Source organism: Myotis lucifugus, unplaced genomic scaffold (genome assembly GCF_000147115.1).
Source record: "Myotis lucifugus unplaced genomic scaffold, Myoluc2.0 scaffold_66, whole genome shotgun sequence".
Taxonomy (NCBI): domain Eukaryota; kingdom Metazoa; phylum Chordata; class Mammalia; order Chiroptera; family Vespertilionidae; genus Myotis; species Myotis lucifugus.
In genome coordinates this window covers 1,578,790-1,600,660 of record NW_005871114.1, presented here as the reverse complement: position 1 = coordinate 1,600,660, position 21,871 = coordinate 1,578,790, and the positions used below count along the sequence as shown (strand labels likewise).

The 21,871-nt window shown below is 48.4% G+C and overlaps 1 protein-coding gene across 3 annotated transcripts; it reads left to right on the top strand.

Moving 5' to 3' along the window:
* The first annotated feature begins 91 nt into the window (after positions 1 to 91).
* Positions 92 to 20,405, top strand: ZFYVE27 (zinc finger FYVE-type containing 27). Of its 3 annotated transcripts, XM_006089956.3 has the most exons (13): positions 94 to 282; positions 1,786 to 1,995; positions 6,364 to 6,434; positions 8,612 to 8,798; positions 12,028 to 12,123; positions 13,709 to 13,821; positions 14,526 to 14,665; positions 15,262 to 15,333; positions 16,680 to 16,700; positions 16,858 to 17,002; positions 17,512 to 17,558; positions 17,740 to 17,821; positions 18,815 to 20,405. In XM_006089956.3, exons 2-13 carry the CDS (start codon positions 1,787 to 1,789, stop codon positions 18,877 to 18,879), a joined length of 1,248 nt encoding a protein of 415 aa, XP_006090018.1. In that variant the 5' UTR covers positions 94 to 282; position 1,786; the 3' UTR covers positions 18,880 to 20,405. The 3 variants fall into 3 exon arrangements, with proteins under 3 accessions (XP_023610627.1, XP_023610626.1, XP_006090018.1); XM_023754858.1 differs by lacking the exon at positions 16,680 to 16,700 and having other exon boundaries at positions 93 to 282; XM_023754859.1 differs by lacking the exons at positions 6,364 to 6,434; positions 8,612 to 8,798; positions 16,680 to 16,700 and having other exon boundaries at positions 92 to 282.
* Positions 20,406 to 21,871: the final 1,466 nt, after the last annotated feature.

The window sequence follows — 21,871 nt, the reverse complement described above, 5'->3', positions numbered from 1 at the left end:
TTACCTGGCCGGAGTGGGCGGAGCTAAACCCGGGAGCGGACCGGAGGCGGGGCGAGCGCGATGACGTCACGGGCACGCCGCCGCGCCGCGCAGCGCAGCGAGGAAGCGGCGGCGGCGGGGGAGGCGGAGGAGGTTCTCGGACCTGCGACTTCTGAGTGGCATTGGAGAGAGGCGCGCTGTCGGGGTGGGGAGGGCCTGAGGGAACGCTACGGGGCCCCGCGGCCCTATCAGTGCCCCCTGGCCGTCCCCGCCCCTCCCGCAATCCACCCAGCGACCGCGTAGGTGAGGTGCCACCCGCTCCCCACTCCCTCGCTTTCGCCGACGGTGCGGAGTTGGGGGCCGCCACCTGCTGTACCAGCGACCTTGGGCGTGGCCTTCCTCGGTCTGGGCCGCGGGGCCCCGCCTGGCTCCTAGGGCTGCGGACGCCGGGGTCCAGGCCGCTGCCGGCGCTGACCTCCTGGGCTCCTACCTCGCGCCCGCCCGGGGTCCTTCCGTCCTATCTGGGCCTGCCGGGGGTTCGGGCCCCCGTGGCCCGGGTGTCGCCCCGGCCCCCGCCGATGGATTGCAGCCCCTTGCCCGGGATGGGTTTACGCTGCTGTGCGCCGAGGTCCCGCCCCCTTGTTTTCTGCTTAGCGTTTGGGTAGGACTTTGAAATTAGGAAAGAGGGTGAGCGTTTCCGGTGGCTCTCCTCCTGGGGAAGGGAGGTTGGGCGTTTCAGGAGGTGATGACGGCTCCTCGGGGTCCGAGGGAGGAAAGGGGGAGGCAAGGGGCAGGGATGGTCCAGAAGGTTGAGAACGGAAGGTTGAGAACGGAAGGGAGAGGGAAGCGTGAAAGAATGGGGAGGCGCGGAGGGGAGCACGGGGTCCTGAGGGTGGGCAGTCCATTCACTCACTTGCCCACTGTGAGCGGAAACAGTGGTGCATGGAAGACACAGTCCTTGACCTGATGGAGCTTAAAGGGAAGGAGGGTAGCCTGGCAGGCAGCGGGGAGTGGCACGTTGGTGTGATCGATGCTGCTGGAGCGAGTGCGTAACTTTTTGGGAGCTCTGGGGAGGGTCTCCCCTAAGTCCGGACGGGATGTGTTGGCAGGAAGTGATGCTTAAGCTAAGGACCTGAAGGAGGCGAAGGAATCAACCGGTAAACAGTGGGAGAAACATATTTCAGGACATCGGTTCTCTTAGGACCCCTGGCTGCCTCCCTTCAGCTTGGTCTTTACGGTTTATACTCTTGATGGGTCAGTGGGACAAAGGACATTAGAGCAGTGGTTCTCAACCTTCCTAATGCCGCGACCCTTTAATACAGTTCCTCATGTTGTGGTGACCCCCAACCATAAAATTATTTTCGTTGCGACTTCATAACTGTAATGTTGCTACTATTATGAATCGTAATGTAAATATCTGATATGCAGGATGTATTTTCATTGTTACAAATTGAACATAATTAAAGCATAGTGATTAATCACAAAAACAATATGTAATTATATGTGTGTTTTCCGATGGTCTTAGGCGACCCCTGTGAAAGGGTCGCTCGACCCCCCCAAAGGGTCGCGACCCCCAGGTTGAGAACCGCTGCATTAGAGGGAGAGTCAGAAGAGCAGGAGTTTATATCTGCAAAATTCATTTCACCTTCCTGAATGTTCGTTTCTTCCTTTGTGAAATGGACATTCCACCTATAGTCCTGCCCCTCCCTCACAGGTTGGTTGTAGGCAGTACCTGAAATAATGCAAGTAGAAGTGCGTGGGGCATTGGAAGTGTGATGCAAATGTCAGGAATTGTTATGGTTACAGGATGCAGTCATCTGAGCGTGAGGGGTGTGGGCCCGAGGCCAGCCCCAGCGTGATGCCTGAGGCTCCTCCGGAGTCTCCACCTGCCCCTGCCAAGTCCCCTGCCAAGTCCCCGACGTTTGATCTTTTCAACTTGGTTCTGTCCTACAAGAGGCTGGAGATCTACCTGGAACCCCTGAAGGACGCAGGTGATGGTGTCCGGTACTTGCTCAGGTACAGACTTGGTAGAGTTGCTCTGACCTGCTGGGCTTCCTGTCTTCCTGCTCTGTAGTTGTGCTGGCCATTTAGGCAGTGGCTGGGCTGTCCTTTCTGCCTTAGGGAAGGGCCATTGGGCCTTTGGGCTTGTTTCAGGCCCGCTCTGTCTCAGGCCCAGCCCAGGAGAGGCAGGCACTGGGAACCATCTGGCCTTTCATTAGGGTTTGTTCTTTGTGGTTGAATAAGCTCATACCCTAGGATTGTGAGCGAACCTTGAATATTGGGCCTTCTATATCTAAAGTAGGCTTTCCCCACTCCAATAATAGCTTAATTAATAATAAAATTAGAATATAATTTTGAACCTAAGTTAAAGAAATACAAATACCTATGAATAAGCAGGTATCATTTTCCCTAATCCTTTAGGATTATAGATCTCAATTTTTTTCTTCTTATTCTGCTTTGATTTTCATCCTATATAATTGTCTTTTTCTCCTTTCAGCTCATTTTATAAGAAATATTTCATTTTTTTAATTTTCATTTTTAAAAAATATGTTTTTATTGATTTTAGAGAGAGGAACGGAGAGAGGGAGAGAGATAGAAACATCAGTGATGAGAGACAATCATTGATTGGCTGCTTCCTGCACACCCCATACTGGGGATTGAGCCTGAAACCCGAGCATGTGTCTTGACCAGGAATCGAATCGTTACCTGGTTCATAGGTCAATGTTCAACCACTGAGCCATACCGGCCAGGCATAAAAGTATTTTAAATTACAGATATGTGCCATTTCACTCTCTAAATACTTCTGTTTGTCTCTAAATAAGGACTTTCTTTTTTTTTTCATAATCAAAGTCACATCATAGCTAACAAAATTAACAATAATTCTATGATATCTTCCTATACCCAGTTCTTATTCAGATTTCCTCAGTTGTTCCAAGGATGTCATTTACAATTTTTTGGACCAAATCAGGTTCTAGTCAGACTATACATTCTCTGTGGTTACTATGTCTCTTGTCTTTCTCAATCTTCTTTTATGACACTAACTTGCTGGAGAGACTTGGCTCACTGTTCTGGGGAACTTCCTACACAGATATGTCCGGTTGCTTCCTCATGGTGCAGACTGCAAGGTAGATGTAAAGGATTAGATTTAAATAAAAAAAATATTTGTTTACAAAGCTCCTGTGTTCTTAATATTACACCTCAGTGGGAGTACATAAACAGCAGGCATTCTTACCCTGGAACCTGTGAAGTGGGCTTTAGGGGCATATGAAGCTCCTGAAACTGAATGAAAAATTATATGTGGGCACTTGTATATCTCTAGGGAGAAGCTTCTAATTTTATTAGACTCTCATAAAGGACCTTTAACCCTCTAAGATGCTCAAGAGAGATAGGTAGGAGGCAGAGTGAGTTGAGTTGGGTTAACCTCTAAGTGTGCTGTTGAGCAATCATTCTTACCTCAGTGTGGAAATAGTGGGAGATTTATTTTTAACTTTTGTACCAAGGCCCTTATTTTTCTTATTCTTCCCTTAACCCCTTTAATTTATGGCATTATCTCTGGAGATGAGCTAGTCAATGTTCCAGGGCAATGTTCTCTACTGTTAGATCACTCTACTCTTGCTGAAAGGGATAGTGAGATAGTATGACGAGGGGCTCATTTTATAGTCATGGTGGGACCAACTATCTGGAATGAACGTCAGTCTTCCCTAGGGGAGAGGGTGGGCTCTGGAGAGCATGGAGCTGTGCTCTCTGGTGTTTTCTACTATGTGTGTGGGTGTATGCATGTATGAGTGTAGATATATGTACATATGTATATATGTATGTGTTTTGCCCTTTTTTGGCCCTTCTTTTCTGCCTCTGGTCTATTAGTGTTCTTAGCACTAACGTATTAGAAGTTTTTCCTTTATGAAATTAGAAATCTGAGGATGTGGTCCTAGCTGGTTTGGCTCAGTGGATAGAGCGTAGGCCTGCAGACTGAAGGGTTCCAGGTTCAGTTTTGGTCAATGGCACATGCCTGGGTTGCTGGCTCGATCCCCAGGAGGCAGCCAATCAATGATTCTCATCATTGATGTTTCTCTCTCTCTCTCCCTTCCTCTCTGAAATCAAGTATATATTTAAAAAAAGAAAAGAAATCTGAGGATGTGGTGGGATTGATTAAAGCTGGATGGAGAAGAAGCATCAGGCCTAAAATGCCCTCAGGAACTTGTGGTCTCTGCGCCACTGGGAGACTGCTCTGCTCTGTGAAAGTGGCTGTCAGATTAGTTTGTGTGTTTGATTGTTCTGTTCTTAGTAAAGAGGATTTGATTTTGAAGAGGGACCTAATCTTGAGCTGTGGCTGTTAGGTTTGAAGCCGACAGCTGCAGTAGATTTTTAAAACGACTCCTCTCCTCTGGGACCAGTGACTCCAGTAGGTAGGTCCCGATGGTCCAAAGTGTCAGTGAAGACAGAGAGAATGGAAGAGGCTTTGAAATGAAAGTGACTTCAGTGGCTGTGTGATGCTTTTATTTCTGAAATGGGATTGGCTTAGACCTGGCTTTTAATCTGCTTTTACCCTGGTAGTTGCCACTAAATGGTTTGGAGGCCTAATTAGGGTGGTACAGTTGGAATGTTTTGAATTTTAAGAAACAGGCAGAGAGAGGTCATTCATTTCCTTGCTATAACTGTTAAGAAATAAAAGCAGCACCTAAATTAGCTAACCTCATTTAGTAACTCTGAAATACCCAAATTAGAGCAACCCCCCCCCCCCAAAAAAAACATTTAAATTCTGAATACATTGCTTGTCAGTAACTTACCTGTTTATTTTTCTATTTGTTTTTCTCCTCTGATGGATGACCTTAAATATGCTGATGCTGCTCTTTATTTTTTTAAAAATATATTTTTATTGATTTCGGAGAGGAAAGAAGAGAGAGAGAGAGAGAGAAACATCAATGTTGAGAGAGAATCTTTGATCGGCTGCCTCCTGCATGCCCCCCACTGGCGATTCCTGGCCTGCCTGCCCTGAGCGGGAATCAAACTGCAACCTCTTGGTTCATAGTTTGACGCTCAACTTTTGAGTCATGCCAGCCCGGCTGATGCTGCTCTTTAGACTATAGGAGCCAGTAGCTTCATTGCTACATCTGTGCTCCTTTTTCCCTATTAAATGTCTTTTATCAGGGACTCAGCCAGCAGTGTTTGCTTGTCTTCAGCAGCCTGAGTCTCTGGTCTTTCTTCCCTCTTTGGAGGCTTCTGCTTTGCCATTAGGTGGTGATGGTGGGAGTTAGGTCTGTCTGCTTCCATCTGTTCCTGTTTATTTAGGGCATGTTTGCTGAGAATGCTACACCCTGGTTTTGTCTTCATTTTTTAATATGTTAAGATATTTTTCTCTTTTTGAAATAACATATATATAAAATAAACTCAAAATTGCAGAAATAAGAGAAAGCTACAAATGGGGTCAAAGAAATCCTTTATATTTTGTTCTCTTGATTTCTGGATTAGATGACTCTTGTGCAGTGAATATATGTTCTATGAAACTGTAAAAAAGAATGCTATATGTAAATTATATCTCAATAAAAATAAAGGAAAATTTTAAAAAATGTTTGTCATTGTCACCTTTTAAAGAGAATAGAACCATAGAACCTTTCAAAACACAGGTTAACTGGTATTAACTAGGTTTCTTTCCTTTTTTTTTTTTTTTGAGTGCCCCAGGGGGTTGGGTGAATGTGCACAAACAACTGTCAACAGATGGTTGTTGGCATCAATTCAGTGCTAACATGAATCTCCAATTTGGGGTTCAGTGAAGAAGGAAACTTGATTCAGTGCAAAACAGCTTGATTGTAACACAGCACTGGCTATGAAAACAGCAGGCTGTGAGGCGGCCTGGGGGCCAGGCTCCTCTCTGGCTAGACAGCTCTGCCTGCTCCTCGATGGTTTGCTCTGCTCTGCTCCGCTCGGTGCGGGTCTGCTTTGCCCTGTGCTGGTCTGCTCTGCTCTGCTCTGCCCTATGCTGGTCTGCTCTGCTCTACCCTGTGCTGGTCTGCTCTGCTGTGCTGTGCTCCAGTGAGGCATCTTTGGTGTTTCAGCTCCAGCCAAGGGAATGCAGTCTTAGGAAGAATGGGAGAGTGTACTCTTCACTAGGTTTCTTAGTAGTTAATGTTATGAATGTTTCCTCTTCCTTGGAGAAAGTGCTACAGGTCTTCTAGTTCCAAGAGGATACCTTTTCTCACCCCAGGGCCTAATATGTGACTTTAACTCCTCTCCCAGTCACCTGTCCAAGTGAGACCCAGTTTTCATTTCTCCTTGACACCCTGAGCTCAGGCCCCCTCCTCTTGCTCCTGGTTTTAATGACTCACCTGTGCTGGCTCACCCCCCCTTCTGGCTGGTCTTTAGTGACTAGAACTCTTTGTGTTGTAGGTGGCAGACGCCTTTGTGTTCCTTGCTGACCTGCCTGGGCCTCAACGTCTTGTTCCTCACCTTGAATGAGGGTAAGAACTGCTTCCAGGGGCCGGGTTTTTTTGTGTGTGAATGAATGTGGGGAAGAATTCCAAAAAGCAGCCCCATGTGAAGGAGCCACTGGTCTTGCCCTGGAGCTGGCCTTCCTCTGTGTCTGCATGCTGTCAGAACACAGGTTCTGGAGAGACACGTTCTGGGCTAGAATCCTGGCTGGGTTGGGGGGTGCCCTAATATCTAATTTTCCTCATGTCTAAAAGGAGGATAATGACAGTGCTTTCCACAGAGGGTAGTTGTAGGGAATGAGAGGATCTGTGTCTAACACTTAGCTCAGTGCCTGACAGAGTAAGCAGCCAATACCTGACAGTAGTCCACCCTTATCCACAGTTGTGTGTTCTATGGTTTCAGTTGTCCACTGTCAACCTACTGTGTGCTAGCATAGGCTTTAAAAATATTTTCAAAAATATTAAATGGAAAATTTCAGAAATAAGCAATTTATACGTTTTAAATTGAGTGCCAGTCTGAGTAGCCTGATGGAATCTCTCTGTCCCTCCGGGGATGAGAATCATCCCCGTGCAGTGTATCCACTCTGTATATGCTACCTGTCACTTAGCAGACCTCTTGGTTATCAGATTGACTGTCATGGTACTGCAGTGCTTGTGTTCAAGTAACACTCTTTTTTACTAAATAAAGGCTCCAAAGCACAAGAGTAGTGGTGCTGGCAGTTTCCATATGCCAGAGAGAAACTGTAATGTACTTCCTGTAAGTGAAAAGGTGAAAGTTCTTGACTTAAGAAAATCAAGTATGCTGAGGTCGGTAAACTCTACAGGAAGAACGAATCTTCTGTCTGTGAAATTGCCTAATTTATAAATTAAACTTTATCATAGATATGTATGTATAGAAAAAAACAGTTTATGTAGGATTCAGTATTATCCACGGTTTTAGGTATCCACTGGGGGACATGGATTATCTTCCCTGCAGGTCAGGGGGTCTTCTGTGTCGTCATTATTATCATCGTTTCCTTCTTGACTGAATACTTTTTCCATTTTGGCTTCCAAGCTGATTCCGGGGTCACTTGGGGCATGATATGGGGTGAGGGGACAGAAAGGTAAGCTGAGGAGGATTTTTGCCACATCTGTTGATTTTCTGTGGCTCAGCAAATGAGCCCAGCAGGGGTTGCTGGACAGTCACCACCAGTAAGGAGTCTAGTGTGATGCCTTTGAGGTAGATGTGTGGACAGGTGGGTGGCAGTATGGGTCCTGGGTAGTGATGTCTCCTGGGGAACTGTTATGACAAGGTGTGCTGTGACCCAGCTCTTTTTCTTGTTGAAACTGGCAGATGGCTGCAAAAAAACCCAAAACAACAAAACAGCTGAACCCTCAGGGGAAATGAGTGGAGGACCTGGGACAGATTGTTCTGAGGAGCTGGGTCCTTGACTCACGTATTCCTTCTTCTGTTGAACCCACATTTCTCAAGTGTCTCCTTGGTTTTCTATGGAGAGATGGACTCAGTGGGTTGAAAATAAACCCATTTCACATAAGGCCTCCTGTTGCTTCTCAGTGGGGCTCTTTGCCTGATTGAACTCAGATAGCATTCCCAGGCTGTTAGGTTTTTCCGAACGTATTTCCAAAGTAAATTAGTTCATAGAACAGATATTTAGTGAGCATTTACTCTGTGCCCAGCGAGAGCTCTATTAGCCTGCCTCCAGGGTACCAGAGTTCCTTTGGATTTTCTCTCAGCCTTACCATTTTTCAGTCCACGGTGGTCTGGGATATCCTAAAAGTCAAAGGGAGTTTCCAATCTGCCCCACTGGTCCAAAGGTCAGAATGTCAGTCATCAGGAAGCCCCAGTGGCCAGACTCCAGGCATGAGCCACCTATTGTATGCTAGTGTAGGTTTCTTAATATTAAAAACATGCGTTTGATGCTACAGCAGTGACTAGACAGACAAAGGCCCAGCCCTTAACAGTCTACGTTTATGAAAGAGACAACAACCAAACCTATAATCTGTCATATGATACGTTCTGTGAAGTAAAATAAAGCTGGGCAAGGGGCTGGAGAGTGAGGGGGAGACACTGTTTTCTATGGAGTGATCAGAGAAGGCCTCTTGGGCAGAGCCCTGGAGGAGGTGAGGGAGCAAGCACGTGGACATGTGGGTGGGTGAAACGCCTGACCCTTGCTACCTGTTTACCTACAGTATTATTGATCCCACAGGTGCGTGGTACTCAGTGGGTGCCTTGGTGATTTCAGTGCCCGCCCTTCTGGGCTACCTGCAGGAGGTCTGCCGGGCACGGCTGCCGGAGTCTGAGCTCATGCGGAGGAAGTATCATAGCGTGAGGCAGGAGGACCTGCAGAGAGTTCGCCTGTCTCGCCCCGAGGCTGTGGCCGAGGTGAAGTGCTTGTGAGTATGGAAGGAGCCAGGGAGGTGAGGGACAGTCACAGTCACACCTCCCACCACACTGAGTGTGCCTGGCATTGTATTAGGCAAACCACAGATGTCCATTTCTTTTCATCTTTTTAATAGTTCTGGGAGGTAGCTACTATTATTATCCTTCATTTATGGATGAGGAAAGGGGCTTTCACAGCTAGAAATGGACGGAGTTGGGATGAGAATCCAGATCCAGCTGGTTTCACAGCTTGTTTTCTCTCCAATTGAGAGAGTTTAGGGCAGTGGTTCTCAACCTTCCTAATGCCTCGACCCTTTAATACAGTTCCTCATGTTGTGGTGACCCCCAACCGTAAAATTATTTTCGTTGCTACTTCATAACTGTATTTTCATTGTTACAAATTGAACATAATTAAAGCATAGTGATTAATCACAAAAACAATATGTAATTATATATTCAATATGTGTTTTCCGATGGTCTTAGGCGACCCCTGTGAAAGGGTCGTTCGACCCCCCAAAGGGGTCGCGACCCACAGGTTGAGAACCGCTGGTTTAGGGTCTTGACTTAGTGTGTGCATGCAGGAGCCACAGCCGTGTTCCAATCCTAGCTCTTACATTTACTTGCTGTGTGACACTGGGCAGGTTGCTTAGCTTTCCTGTGCCTCAGCTGCTTCATCTGTTAAAGGAGATAATAATAGGCTTACCTCATAGGTGGTTGTGCAGATTAAATGAGTGTCTAGTTCTCAGGAGGCGTTCAGTAAGTATTAGTCATGTTCACTGCACTATGGAGACACTTCGTAGGTGTGACAGAGCTGGTACTGCTGAAGAAGCACCAGAAGCCGGGTGCATACTATTAACATCACTTCAGTGGCAGCTGCCATTTGGTGCGCCCTCCCTGAACTGCGCTCTCTTGACATACAGCAGGGTCCTCATCCCTCCCTGGGCAGCCAAAAAACAGTTACAAACAGAGCCCCTCTCCTCCACCCCCCGAAAGTATGAGTTATCTGGAGTGGGGTTTGAATATCGGTTTTTTGTTGTTGTTGTTTGTTTGTTTTTAATCTTTTACTTTGAAATGATTTTAACCTAAAGTCAACTGGAATGTATAGTTCAATCTTTATTAGGGTATAGATTGTAGTTAGTAAGCCTATATATGACTAATTAAAATGAGGTTGTGAAAGTAAAAAGACAAAACAAACAAAAACTAACAGAAGAGTTGCAAGGATAATACAAAGAACTCTCATGTGCCCTTTACTCAGAATAATTATCAACATTTTGCCATATTGGCTGCATCTGTCTCTCTTTACACTATTTTTTCTTCCTGAACCATTTGAAAGTAAGTTACAAACATCATGCCTGTTACCCAGATACTTCAGGTGTATTTTCTAAGAACAAGGACATTCTCTCTTTTTAAAAAAAATACGTTTCCATTGGCTTCAGAGAGAGGAAGTGAGAGGGACAAACATCAATAATGAGAGAGGATCATTGATCAGCTGCTTCCTGCACACCTCCTACTGGGGATTGAGCCCACAACCCAGGCATGTGCCCTGACCGGGAATTGAACCGTGATCTCCTGGTTCATAGGTTGATGCTCAACCACTGAGCCACACTGGTTGGGCCAAGGACATTCTCTTATGTAGCCACAACCTGTAATCAAAATTAGGGATATTGCCAAACCGGTTTGGCTCAGTGGATAGAGCGTCGGCCTGCGGACTGAAGGGTCCCAGGTTCGATTCCGGTCAAGGGCATGTACCTTGGTTGCAGGCACATCCCCAGTGGGGAGTGTGCAGGAGGCAGCTGGTCGATGTTTCTCTCTCATCGATGTTTCTAACTCTCTATCCCTCTCCCTTCCTCTCTGTAAAAAATCAATAAAATATATTAAAAAAAATTAGGGATATTTACATTGATAACATTAACATTAGTATTATTATTTAATACAGAGTTCATAATCAGATTTTACCGCTTGTATTAATAAGGTCTTTTATATAAATTTCTCCTGATCCAGGATCCAATCCAGAATCACACATCGCATTTATTTTTATGTCCCTTTAGTCTCCTGTAACCTGTAGTAGTTCCTCAGAGACTTCTGTTTCTCGAGACCTTGACACTTTTTAATAGAACAAGCTTATTATTTTGTGGCATTTTCCTCAGTTTGGGGTTACCTAGTTTCTCATGATTAGATTCAGGTTGTGCATTGTTGGCAGGAAATGACAAGTGACATGTCATTGTCAATGCATTGCGTCAGGAGATATGTGATGTCAGTTTGTCTTGTTATGGGAGGTAGTATCTTTGATCCCTTGGTTAAGGTTTCTCCACGGTAAGATGACCCTTTCACTCTTTAGAGTTAGTAATCTGAGGGGGGTACACAAGTAAATACCTTGTTCCTTATCAAATATTTACCTACTTTTAAATCCATTGATGAGTCTTGCCTTCACCAGTTTATTCCTATGATGATTGCAAAGGTGATTTTGTAATTGTCATTATTAGCTGGCATTCTACTGTAATTCTTACTTATTATCAATATGAACTCAAGATTTTTAAACTTAATTTAATGGCTTATAATGTGTTACTGTTACAGATTTTGATCTCACATTGTCCTAGATTTGGCCAGTAGGGTCTCTTTTGAACTGGCTTCTGTGTTCTTTCGATATGCCCCCATCTTTTTTGAGTGCTTCCTTTGTGGGACTAAATGATGTTCAAATTCATCTTATACTTTCCCTGCCCTGGCTCTAGAATCAGCCATTTTCCCCAGGAGCCCTTCAGAAACCAGGGCCTGGATGCTCATTGTACAGCTTGTGCTCATTGCTTCTGTGGTGCATCCATTAAAAAAAGCTCTCCAAGTGAGTCTGCCTTACACACCAGGTGGAGGCACATTGATCTGTCTACCTCCTGTCATTTATCCTCACAGCTCTAGAGTATCTGTGAGGTGGGTACCCCACTCCTCATTTTATAGAGGAAAACGGCAGCCCTCTTAAGTAAAGGTAAGTAACTGGCCTCATAGCAATAGTTAGAAAGAGGCCAGAGCAGGAACCTTTGTCCTATTTCCACCTCAGCAGGGATTCCAAAAAGGGGACTGAAATGTATGAATGTCCTGAGCTCTCCGGCCGCTCCCGCGGGTTTGAAGAGACCGGCCATCCCTAGCAGCTGTGCCTGTGAAGTCCCAGGCTCTGCTGCCCCAGAGCTTTGTCAGGCCCCTTGGGTGAGTGGGGCCGGGCGTGCGGCTCATAGACGCCCCTTGTGTCTGCAGCTTGATCCAGCTGGAGGCCTTCCTGCGCCGCCTGTGCTGCACCTGTGAAGCTGCCTACCGGGTGCTGCGCTGGGAGAACCCCACCGTGTCCTCACAGTGAGTGCCCCTCTGCTCCCACTCCCACTCCCACTGCCCTGGAGGAATTTGTAACTTGAGCCCCAGGCAAAGCCAGCTGCCTTGAGGGCTCCAGGGCCCCTAACTCAGGGGAAGAGAGGCTAGCAGGTAGGAATGCACTGCTTTGTGTATGGTAATATATTTTAATAACAGAAAAATCACTCACTATGTCAGTGATGGCGAACCTATGACATGCGTGTCAGAGGTGACACGCGAACTCACTTTTTTGGTTGATTTTTCTTTGTTAAATGGCATTTAAATATATAAAATAAATATCAAAAATATAAATCTTTGTTTTACTATGGTTGCAAATATCAAAAAATTTCTATATGTGACACGGCACCAGAGTTAAGTTAGGGTTTTTCAAAATGCTGACACGCCGAGCTCAAAAGGTTCGCCATCACTGCACTATGTCGTCTCCCACCCTGATATAGCGGCTGATACCATGTTTAGATTGACTTCTAGAGTTGGTCATGTGCATATATACTCTATAGTTTCATAACGTATGTGAGATTCCCTTTTTTTTCTTTTTCACTTACCATTATATATCATCAGTGGTTTTCTTTGTTGCCATATGACTTTTGGAATTATTGTAATACCAGATTAATATCGAGGGTGCATATGCTATGATAAATGGAATCATTCTATTCTACATTTAGCCATTTTTACTTTTATTACTAACCCTGTAGTGAACATTTGTATGGGTTTAGCTTTTGAAAATATTTTCTTAGAATAAATTCAAGGATGGAACTACTGGATCAAATGGAAGGAATGTTCTTTAGGTCCTTTATATATAAATAGTAATGACAACGAATAGTTATTTAGTTTCCCCCTTGTGCCAGGCCCTGTGCTCAACATTTGCCATGTATTGTCTTTTTTTTTTTAAATATATTTTATTGATTTTTCACAGAGAGGAAGGGAGAGAGATAGAGAGCCAGAAACATCGATGAGAGAGAAATATCGATCAGCCGCCTCCTGCACATCTCCCACTGGGGATGTGCCCTTAACCCAGGTACACGCCCCTGACCGGAATCGAACCTGGGACCTCTCAGTCCGCAGGCCGACGCTCTATCCACTGAGCCAAACCGGTTTCGGCGCCATGTATTGTCTTACTCTTCATATTGTCTTACTCTTCATAATAACTCTAGGAGGCAGGCGCTATTTTAATCCCCACTTTACCTGTGCAGGAAGTGACACTCGGAAAAACCAAGGGACTTGCCTAAGGGCACAAAGCAAGAAATGGCAAAGCTGGATGCAAACCCAAGTTTGTCTTATTCTAGACTTCAGAGTCTAGAGCCTGAGGAGTGATGAGCGTTGAACCAGTATACGTGGCCCCAGCCTCAGCCATTGCGACGGCCTCACCAGTATCCATTGTTAGCAACCAGTGACTTGTTGGTGGTTGTCAAGCCTTCCACTTTGCTTTATTGTCCATTTGTTTGATCAGCAGATCTTGTCAGTTTATTAACTGCCCAGTGCTATTTCTTGCCCGAGGCCTATGCGGGGTGCTCCAAATTGTTTCCTTCTGGTCTTAGGAATTTCTGATCCTGTGGTTCCTCTGTCAATCCAGGTTCTATGGAGCTCTTCTGGCCACAGTCTGCATGCTGTATCTGCTGCCGCTGTGCTGGGTCCTTGCCCTTTTAAACAGCACACTCTTTCTAGGGAACGTGGAGTTCTTCCGAGGTAAGCCCTGGAGAGCCTGACAGATGGGCTCCTTGCTTGTCTCTATCGCTGATCATCTATTTGCTATTCTTTCCACAAGGGGGCAGCACCACATTAGGCGGGCTCCCCTGGGCTCTGCTGCTCTGAGATGTTCGGTGGGACACAGGGGAGGCTGCTACAGTAGGGGTCCCTCTGCCTTTCTGAAGCAGGTGAATCACTGCTTAGGTGATATGGTGGCTTTTGGGAGGTAAGGGAGGGATGTTTTCCCAGTGCTGCCACCTGACTTCCGGGACACAGCCCCCTGGAGTTGCTGCCACATCTCTGTGTGATCCCAGAGTCCCTGTCTGCCGTCTGGCTTCTAAAGCAGTGAGGCAGGCTGGAGAGGCCCTGAGTCATAGACGCTGGGGCCTTTACATATGTTTGGCTGATTGCTATATTTATTTTACTTGGTGTGGTTGGGTAATTAATTACAGAATCCCTAATTTATCAAGCACTTACTACATTTAGTCTCTTTACAGTAATCTCATAGGGTGGGTGGTGGTATCTCTGCTTTTTTTTATGAGGTTAGGTTAGGTGACTTGTTTGGAATTAGGAGGGTGACTCTTTCCTGCAGCAAGAGTGGGATGCTGGAGGAAGAGGCAGCCAGCAGCAGAAATGGATACCCCCAAAGCACCACTCATTCCATCCTGTTTCTGCCTCCCATCCCACTCTTCTTGCCCTGGTAGTGGTGTCTGAGTACAGGGCATGTCTGCAGCGGCGGATGAAATCCAGCCAGGAAGAGGGTACCTTCCAGAGCCCACCGTCCCCGGATGCTGGAGGGAAGGGTGTTCTGCCAGACTGCACGCCTGCGCCCACACCCACAGAGGTGAGCGTCCCCCACCATCAGGCAGAGCCTGCTGTGGGCAGGTTCCGGCACCTTCCTATTACCGGCTTGTTCGTAGCACATAGCTCCTGGGCTGGCCTCTATGTAGTTCCTGTTTCTCCCTAGGCCTCATCCCCTCTGAAGTGCTTGATAGTAATAATTGTAATAATAATAGCTACTCTGTGCTTTACTGAGTACTCTGCTGTTCCAAGCACTTTATAGATATTAACCCCATGAGGCGTAGGGTATTTCTGGGGATGAGATTTTGTTCTCCTTTGCAGAGGAGAAGGCCGAGGCACAGTGGTTGCTGGAGGGTGGTGTTGCCAAGATTCAGGCGGCCCTGTGGTTCCAGAGTCCATGCTCTCAACCCCTGTGCTGAAGCCACCACAGGTCCACCCTGGTCTTGGTCCCATCTCCCTGTCCCCGCTAGGTCAGAGAGCGCCTCTTTCCCATGACTTCCTTCTTTCTTGCAGTTGTGCCATTTCCTCTGGGGCAGGAATAGAAGTTTGGGAAACCTGAGTGCTGGCTCAGGGGAGGTGGCCTCTGCCTTAGGTGCCAGGGCTGCGACTCCTCCTTCTCAATAAAATCTCTCTTCCCAGGACCTCACGCCAGGCAGCGTGGAGGAGGCCGAGGAGGCTGAGCCTGATGAGGAATTTAAAGATGCGATTGAGGTGGGTGGCCCTTTTCCCCAGCACCCTCTACTGACCAGGCCAGAAATTGGGTGGTCCTGGAGCTATGTGGCTTCTCACATCCCAAATCTGGGTTCTTAAATTCTCTTATATCCAAGTGAGACGCTGAAACTTGCTCTGAGCTCAAACTCAGTGGGTGAAAGGGGGCCACTGAACTTGTGCCTGTCCTGTTGCTGATCTAGTGACCTGTCCTGGCTGCCCAGGGCAGGGATGGCTCTGGAAGCCTCTGGGAATGCCCTGCTGGGGACTGGCTGCAGATGTGGACTTGGCACCTTTGGTGTGGGGAAGGCAGATTTGGGGGAGGGCACTGCCTGGTCCCCAACTACTCTTAGGCAGAATGAGGGCTGAAAGATGCCTCTTTGGGGGGCAGGGAGAGGAGGCTGGAGAAAGTGGTTGCATGGCCAAGTTCTAGGTCAGAGAAAGTTAAACAGTTTTTCCGATTTTAAGACAGTAGTTCAAGCTGATAGTTTATAGTGTTTTATTTGGCATACACACCTTATATTTTTTGAGCCAATATTTAAAAATGGGGAGATTTCAGTGAAAACTGTGGATTTTCAATTTTTCAGCAGCTCTGGTAGCCCTGAGTCTGCAGTGGCCCGTGTAGCTGAGGAGTGACTGTCCCCTTTAGAAAGTCACACAGTCCCCTCCCCCACCCCTCCTCATGTTCCCTGGTCACTGAGTCCTAGTGGCAGCTGTCATTTTGTTACATTTGCGCTATTGTTTTCTTACAGTAGGAAATAATTTCTCTTTTAAAGTGGGAAATTGAGACATAAGAAATGGGGTCTTGGCCGTTTTCACCAGGCCTGTGCTTTTCACCTAGCCCATTCACTTTTACATCAGCCCGGTCCGTTTACTTTTCAACCACTGAAAGATTTCTCTGAGACTTTCATACACGATTGTAGACTCTGAATCTGGATGGTGGTGCTTTCAAGCATTTCTGTTTATAACCCACAGTAAGAAACACATGCACATCTTGGCCCAGTTCACACTTATGTTTATAATATGGATAAAGCTTAACTGAAACAAGTTTCCTAACAAATGCATCATAAGGGATCTTTTCTTTCCTGTTCTGTTCTATTCTGTTAAAAGAGTGACCCACTTAATCAATCTCACCCAGTTTGAAGAACAGGACACAGCTCCTCCCAAGCTTGTTTGATGCTGGGGTCCTTTTATGGGGGCCTCTGTTAATGTCACCCTTTGGGACTTGCTTGGACAGAACTCAGAGTAACACTTGAGTGTTTCCTTTTGCTGGGGGCTGCCTCATAGCAACTTCCTTCCTGCTGTCTCTCTCCTTGTTTTCTTCTTCTCCCCTGCACCTCGGGAAGCAGGAGACCCACTTGGTGGTGCTGGTAAGTAGGAGCCTTGATGAGGTGGGCGGGGGCCAGGCAGGGGGAGGGTGGCCACAGTCACCACACCTCGTGGGGTCCGCTGTGCTGGGTGCCTCTGCGTGCAGGCCCTGGAGCCCTGCCACCAGGTGGGCGGGACTGGAAGGAGCTGTTCCTACAGGAGGAGGAGGAGGGTGCCCCGTGCCCGGTAGAGGACGAGCTGGCCCTGCACGACAATGGGTTCCTGAGCAAGAATGAAGTGCTGCGCAGCAAGGTGTCGCGGCTCACAGAGCGGCTCCGCAAGCGGTACCCCACCAACAACTTCGGTACAGTCGGGACAGGGACAGGGACAGGGAGGGGCACCGTGGCCACAGGGCCAAAGTCTTGGAATTGTGGGTTTGTGACAAGAGTGAGGGGTACTGCGGTGTCCATGGGACCCACATAGCGGGATTGTTGAGTGAGTGTGGGTTACTTCTTATCCCTCTGTCCTTACTGAGCTTGTGGGAAGATAAGGAACTGGGTTCCAGAAGTGCCACCCTGGACCACAGAGAGGGTGGTGACCCTGTCAGCTTCGGGTGGTTTCCAGGGGGCACATTCTGCTGGATGCTCCTCTATTTCGGCTGAGCCTGCAGGTGGGGCCTCTAAGCCCCAGGAGGGTATAGGGACTGGCAGCTCTGTAGTCTCCCTTCCTTCTGTCTCTGGATCTGGACTTTGCTCCCTTACTCACTGCTCCCAGCCAAGGAGTCTGGGCTGGTGTCTTGAGTCCCCCATTTGGAAGACTCAGGAGCGGGTGAGAGTTGAGAGGCTCAAGGCTGAGCTGCTGCCTCTTTCTCAGGGAGCTGTACAGGCTGCTCGGCCACCTTCTCAGTACTGAAGAAGAGGGTAAGTCTCCTTGAGGGTTCCCTGTTGGGTCTCGGTCCTGCCCCACCTGGGCACCTCCCCAGTCCACAGATGTCCCAGGTTCCTTGGGTGGGATCTGTGGGTGGGCAGGAGGGGGTGCTGAGGGCTCCGGGTGCCTGGGGTTGGGGATGGGTCGCATACTGACCTTGGCTCTTGTTGGCAGCGGAGCTGCAGTAACTGTGGAAATAGCTTCTGCTCCCGGTGCTGCTCCTTCAAGGTGCCCAAGTCTTCCATGGGGGCCACAGGTGAGTGGTGCAGGCGGCTGAGGGTCAGGGCAGTGGGAGGGCGTGGTTGTTCCCACCTCTGAGGAGGTGCTGCCTGTGGGATAGGAGTGAGGGGTCAGTGTTAGGTCAAGGGAACTTGGGATCCTGGTCTGGCCTGTAGTAACATCTCCTCCATCACCTTTAACAATAAAAAACACAAAAGAATATATATGATCTATCAAAATTATGATGGGTGATAATGAATGACTGTGACGGCTTCTTTGAAGTTAAAACACTTCAAAGTTAAAGCAGCGTTAGCCACACCACTGGCTCCCACCGCCACGCCTGCTTCCCCAGAGACCACCATCCTGAATTTCATTCTTTTCCTCATTGCCTTGGTAATACTTCTGATAAAATAAAGAAGAATGTCTTTTCCTTCTGTAAAAGCTGTACATTATTATTGTAAACGAAACAACATACAGATGAGCAGAAGGCAGAGTTCCACATGCACATAGGATAAACGCATATGCACGCTCTAGAAAGGGAGCCTGTTTCACACAGTTCCTTGTAATACATTACAATGAGGAGTCAAGGGTTTTTGTCTTTCCTTCCGGTCATGCAGGTAGCATGTGCTTATACTGGAAGTTTTGGAAATTACCATACAGAAGAAGTAGGAAGAGAAAAATAAATCTAATCTTATCACCCAGAGAAAACCACTGTTAAAACATCTTGGAAATTTTTCTTCTGGCACTTTATTTAAAAAACATTTTTAAAGGTGTTGAGTTGGTGGCAAAGTAATTTCTAATGCATAGAACACCTGGGAGAGGCCTGCTGTTGGCATGGTCACCCCCAAAGTCCCTGGTTCCCATGAAAAGATGTCTCCAAGGGCAGGCTAGTGAGCTGGGTTGGCAAGGGTGTGGGCTGAGCAGTGGGTGGTCTGTGGGGCTTTGGGGGCTGGGGAGGTGGTTCTGGTAGTTGGGGTCATGAGCCAAAGGGCATGAGAAAACGTCTCACCAAGTTCTTCCCCCTTTTCAGCCCCCGAAGCCCAGAGAGAGACTGTGTTTGTGTGTGCCTCGTGTAACCAGACCTTGAACAAGTGAGAAGAGGGGACAGGATCCGAGCAAGCGCCGGTCCCTGGGCCAGCAGTAGACCCCACTCTCCCTACCCCTAGCCCTGTGTGGCGTGTGCTGGGCAAATGTGGCCCGAATGCTAGGTAGGCTTCCCTTCTCTGCCCTTGCTGTGTCCAGCCGGGTTCTGGAGCTGTTCCCCACTCCTACAGATGGTCAACAGAGGGGAGAGGAGCCCCTGGAGGGTCTGATATGTTTGCCTTGCTCTGTCCTGGGCTGTTAGTGGACTTTGGCCTGGGCAGGGAATATAAGCTAGAGGGCAGAAGAGAGCCACTCCTGGTCTCCATTGGGGTCTCTGAGGATCAGGGAGGCTCTCCAAAGCTGGGAATACTCTGAGACCGGAGATCAGAAACTGGGAAAGAGATTCCTCCTCCCGTGGGTACTGGGCCAAGACGTTTGCCTCGAGAGTCTGCGCAGGCGAGGGAGTGCCATGCCCCAGCTCTGCTGTGTGAATGTCCCTCCAGGCACCAGGATCTCATTATTTGCCCACCAACACTTTTAGGCTAACAAGACCAAAAGTGTTTCTAGAAACAGGGTTGAAGTTCCCAAGTTCCCCTAGAGGAGGCTGTGACTAGGAGGGCCTGGCAGAGTCCTTGTATTAATCAGAGCAAAATGTAGGAGTCCCAGCAGCCCAAAGGACCTCAGCCCCACGTTGCAGAAATCTTGACGTGCAGAATCTCAGCTCACAGCTGCCCTCAGCCCTGATGGGTAGATGCCAGGCACTCCGGTCACTTCTGCTCCCACTGCTCAGAGCCTCGGGCACCCCTCCATTGGCTCAGAGCTGCATTTCCCCTCCCCAGCACCTCGTCCCAGGGTCCCATGTAGTGTGAGACCGGAGCAGAGGTCCTGAGCCCTTGGCTCTTGGGGGCCTGGGAAGCATGTGATCTTGCCGAGCTGGGTCCTAGGTTCCAGGCTGTTCTCCAGCAAAACAGTCTTAGTTATGGGACAAGGCCACTTAGGGTCCCCATCCTCTCTCCAGCAGTTTCACATGCATTTATGTGCTCTCTGGGCTTTGTGTCTCTCTAAGCCATGAGCGGGCTCAGGCACCCCTTCCCTCCCCTGGAGCTGCCCTGCTTTTTTGAAGTATTTATTTATTTATTTCATGGTTCCTGGGAACATGGCACAGGCAATGGGCCGAGGATGGGGGCTTTGGCCCTAGGATGCTTCCCTGGAGTCCTGGGACTCAGAGCCCATAGGAGATGGAGATGTTCCTACACCCTAAGCAGGGACCCAGGAGGCAGGTTGGGGAGGCAAGGACCATTCTAGACCAGCTTTCTCGCCAGGCCAACAGTCTAGCCTGGGCTGGGAAGACGGGCCTGCTCCAGGCCGGTGAGGGGCAAGTCCCTGGGGAACCAGGCAGGCCTTGGTGTCCCCCTTCCTCAGGCTCCTTTGTCCTGTTCAGAGATGGGCGTTAAGTACCCTGTGCTTTATTACACTGGAGAGGAACTAAAGGACTTCTGTGTATATGGAGAATTATCAATAAAAAGGCCTCAAGCTTCTTGTTTTTGACCTGGTCCTTGCGCTCACCCTCTCCCTAAGGCCGGAGAGCAGATCCCCCCAGTGCTGGCCGAGTGTGCGGGCCTGGGCTGTGCCTGCAGCACAGGGGTGGGTGGGCATGGAGGCGAAGTCTGGGTGTGAGCCGGGGGCAGGAGGAGGAAAGCTGTGCCTTGCATAGGACAGGCTCAGCACATGTTTGTTGGATTGACTTGGGGCTCTGTCTTGTGACCAAATTGTGGGGGCTGGGGTTGGTTGGGACCAGAATTCAGTAAACTAAGCAATGCAGGCTTTAGAATGGAAAGGTTTTAGCTAATCCTTCTGAGAAAACAAAAACGGATCTGCCCTAGGTGAGGCTGAGAGCCAGCCGGTAAGAGGATTGGCTGTGAGATGAGGGTATAAGTAGTTCTTGAAGGCTGGGGTGTGGGGGGTGTTTACTGGTTGTCAGGCACTGTGGTAAGTGCTTTACACACATTGTTTCATTTAATCTTCACAGTGGCTGTACTTCTCCCCATTTTACAGGTAAGGAAATTGAGGTCCAGGGAAGTTAAGCAGTGGCTGGGAAAGGCTCAGCATGGCACTTGGCAGACCAGGGCTGGGCAGGAGCTATGCCTCCAGATGGTAGGCCTGGGGCAGTGAAGAAGGGAGTGTGAGACCCTGTCTTAGGGAGTTAGGTTATGTGGCAGCCCCATGCACATGCAACTCGGATTTAGCTGCCGGTGTCCTTGCAGCATGCTGCGGCCTGGTCTGGTCTAGGTGGGATTCTGTGAAGCTCAGGAGCTTCCCCTGGTGTGGAGGAGCCCAGCAGCTCCATAGGGGTCCTGAGAGGCAGGGAAGCAGCAGGACCTTGTCCTGGCAGCTTTTACAGATGAGCTTATTCACTTTAAAAAGTATTAAGGCAGCCTTGGTCAGTGGCTCGGTCGGGCATCGTCACGTGCACCAAAAGGTTGTTGGTTTGATTCCTAGTCAGGGCACATGCTAGGGGGTGTGCAGGAGGCAGCTGATCAATGTTTCACTTTCTCCCTCTCCCTTCCTCTCTCTCCAAAACCACCACCACAAAACATATAAGGCAGCCTTAGCAGTCTGGTGGGCCATCAGGTGGAGGAGTGGAAAATAAAATAGGAAGGGCCTTTGAGCAGAAGGGGACAGGAGTGAGCACAGGCCTAGGGAAGAGGCAGCTGGGCCTGTGCCAGCACTTCTCATGAGGGGGTGTGTCAAGGGTAGGTCGGCTGGAAGGCTGCTCCGACATCATCCAGTCTGTCCTCTCACGCAGCGGTGACACTGTCCATGGGAGGATACGTGTTCCCCACGCTGTTAGATGGAGCAGGGGACTTAGAGCCTGCGTTAGTCAGGGAGTGTCCTGGAGGTGGTAGGGGAGGGTGCTTGCTGTGGGCCTGCTCTATCAGCTATAGTGGCGCCATTTCAGTTGCCATAGGGGCATTGCCCCGAGCCTTTCTATGTTACTTTACTC

Excerpts from the sequence above, each read along its gene's own strand:
- ZFYVE27 (XM_006089956.3), top strand. The coding sequence starts at position 1,787 with ATGCAGTCATCTGAGCGTGAGGGGTGTGGGCCCGAGGCCAGCCCCAGC. Across the intron at positions 1,996-6,363 it reads GGTGTCCGGTACTTGCTCAG|GTGGCAGACGCCTTTGTGTT; the intron begins GTACAGACTTGG and ends TTTGTGTTGTAG. Across the intron at positions 16,701-16,857 it reads AGACCCACTTGGTGGTGCTG|GAGGAGGAGGAGGGTGCCCC; the intron begins GTAAGTAGGAGC and ends CTGTTCCTACAG.